The 2,532-nt window shown below is 41.5% G+C and overlaps 1 protein-coding gene across 1 annotated transcript; it reads right to left on the bottom strand.

Annotated features, from left to right (window-relative positions):
• Nucleotides 1-243: 243 nt before the first annotated feature.
• Nucleotides 244-1,833, bottom strand: LOC140815977 (uncharacterized). The gene is made up of 3 exons (XM_073175040.1): nucleotides 1,329-1,833; nucleotides 1,126-1,265; nucleotides 244-870 (listed from the first exon to the last, which is right to left on the bottom strand). The coding sequence occupies exons 1-3, from the start codon at nucleotides 1,831-1,833 to the stop codon at nucleotides 244-246; spliced, it is 1,272 nt and encodes a 423-aa protein (XP_073031141.1).
• Between the last annotated feature and the right edge of the window lie 699 nt (nucleotides 1,834-2,532).

The raw sequence follows: 2,532 nt of genomic DNA, 5'->3' as shown, positions 1-2,532 counted from the left end.
TGCCGGTGCATTACATAGACCGAATGGCATTCGTTTATATGCAAATGTCCTATAAGGACAAGTAAATGTGGTTTTCTCCTGATCTTCAGGGTCGATGGGAATTTGCATATAACCGGAATAACCATCCAGGAAAGAGTAGAAAGAGTGTCCCGCTAACATTTCCAATATTTGATCAATAAACGGGAGGGGGAAGTGGTCTTTACGGGTGGCGTCATTAAGTTTTCTATAATCAATGCAAACACGCTACCCTGTAATAGTTTTGGTAGGAATTAATTCATTATTTTCGTTCTTTACAACAGTGATCCCATCTTTTTTCGGAACAACTTGCACTGGATTTACCCACCTACTGTCAGAAATCTGGTAAATAATACCTGTGTCCAGTAGCTTTATCACCTCTTTCTTAACCACCTCTTGCATAGCTGGGTTCATACATCTTTGAGGTTGGGTAGATGTTTTGTGGTCAGCCTCCATCAGAATTTTGTGCATGCACATGGAGGTGATGATTCCCTTTATGTCTGCAATGCTCCAACCTATGGCTTTGATATTATCCCTCAAAACACGCAACAAATTTTCCTCTTCCGTCCCTGTCAAAGTAGAGGAAACTATCACTGGCAATTTATCAATATCAAGTAAAAATAAATATTTTAAGTGCGAAGGAAGATGTTTCATCTCTAGAATTGGGGCTTCTTCGATGGATGATTTCAAAGGTCTTGGGACATGCCCAAGCTCCCCAATCCTAGAGTTTACCGTTTTTGAGATCGGTCTGCCTGCTTCCATATAATGCATGTATTCCTTAATATCCTCATTCTCCAACTCTCCTGGACGTGAATCCGTCAAACAAATCTCCAAAGGATCTTCACCTATCAATTCCTGCAATCCACACTCAACAAACTCGTCAGTAGCATCAATTCTAAAACAATCAGATGTGTCATGAGGGTATTTGATAGATTGGAAAACATTAAACACTACACTCTCATCATTCAATCTCAACACCAACTCACCCTTGTGTACATCTATCAGAGCTTTTCCAGTGGCTAAAAATGGTCTTCCTCAAATAAGAGGAATCTCACGATCCTCTTCCATATCTAACACAACAAAGTCCACTGGAAAAATAAATTTGTCAACCTTCACTAAAACATCCTCTACTACTCCCCTAGGGTATCTAATAGATCTATCAGCCAATTGTAGGGAAATCGTAGTAGGTTTTACTTCACCAATTCCTAGCTTCTCAAAACATGAATAATGCATTAAATTAATGCTTGCACCTAAGTCACACAAAGATTTAGCAAAAAATGAAATTCCTATGGTACAAGGGATAGAGAAGCTACCTGGGTCCTTAGCTTTTGGAGGTAATTTATTTTGTAGAATTGTAGAACATTCCTCCGAAAGCCTCACTGTCTCAAAATCCACTAGTTTCCTCTTGTTCGATAGCATTTCTTTAAGAAATTTAGCGTAAGAGGGCATTTGAGCTAAAGCCTCTGCAAACGGGATATTTATGTGCAGCTTTTTGAAAATCTCAAGGAATTTTGAAAATTGAGTATCCAGTTGCAGTTGCTTTGCTCTTTGGGGAAACGAGAGTAAATTAATATCAACAGTGGGATTTGAGTTTAGAGATTTACCTGTTTCCCTGGCGTCCTTGGAATGTTGTTTGGATGACCCCCTTTCTTTCACATTTTCCTCAACATCAACTACCTCTTGCTTCATGGGAGGTGTCACCGTGACTGCATTGACACCCTTTGGATTCTTTTTCGTGTCACTAGGTAGTGAACCTCGAGCTCGTGTAGCCATTTGAGTCACCAACTGCCCTAATTGAGTCTCCACCCTTTGCATCATAGCGTCATGATTTTGCCATCTCATTTAATTCCCGGCTATGTACTTGGCTAGCATATCCTCGAGATTCGACTTGCTATCCTGTGGCTTGAAACCTGGTGGCATGGAAGGTCCAGTACCTTGCGGAGGTTTAGGTGGTTGCTGAGGAGGTTTTTGTTGTGCGGGATGCTGCGGAGGATTAAACTGTAGTTGCTCAACAGAATTTTCTGACAGTCTCCACCCAAAATTCGGATGATTCCTTCAGCCCAGATTATATGAGAAACTGTATGGATTATATTGCTGACGACCCTGGTTTCCCACATAATTTACTGAGTCCCCTCCAAAACACTGTATTCCCTCAACGGACATATCTGGCATGAATGCGTGTCACTAGATGATCCGCCAACTATCTCAGCACTTCCTTGAATTTGATGCACTGGCTTTACTGGTATTGATTTATTTGCCTGTAACTGTGCCATCTGATGTGTCAACCCATCGAGCTTTGCTGTGATAACTGTTAAAGCATCCATCTCAAGAAATCCGACTTTCTTCTCCCTGCGGTTGTCTTGCCAACCCACATTGCTCTCTGCCATATTGGATATGATTTCAAGCGCTGCGGTTGGCGTTTTCATGTACAAGCTACCGTTTGCTGCCGCATCAAGCATAGATTTCACAGACGGATCCACCTCGTAATAGAATGTCTCAACCTGCTGGCCTATTGAA

Source organism: Primulina eburnea, chromosome 16 (genome assembly GCF_022965805.1).
Source record: "Primulina eburnea isolate SZY01 chromosome 16, ASM2296580v1, whole genome shotgun sequence".
In the NCBI taxonomy this organism is placed as follows: Eukaryota; Viridiplantae; Streptophyta; class Magnoliopsida; order Lamiales; family Gesneriaceae; genus Primulina; species Primulina eburnea.
Note: the sequence above shows the minus strand (reverse complement) of the source record. Positions and strands in the feature narration are given on the sequence as shown.

What these genes read in the sequence shown, in the direction of transcription:
- LOC140815977 (XM_073175040.1), bottom strand. Translation starts at nt 1,833, where the DNA reads ATGATGCAAAGGGTGGAGACTCAATTAGGGCAGTTGGTGACTCAAATG. An exon ending in TCCAAAAGCTAAGGACCCAG is followed by an intron (nt 1,266 to 1,328) that starts GTAGCTTCTCTA and finishes TGTGTGACTTAG; the next exon opens with GTGCAAGCATTAATTTAATG. An exon ending in TAGAGGATGTTTTAGTGAAG is followed by an intron (nt 871 to 1,125) that starts GTTGACAAATTT and finishes TGTGGATTGCAG; the next exon opens with GAATTGATAGGTGAAGATCC.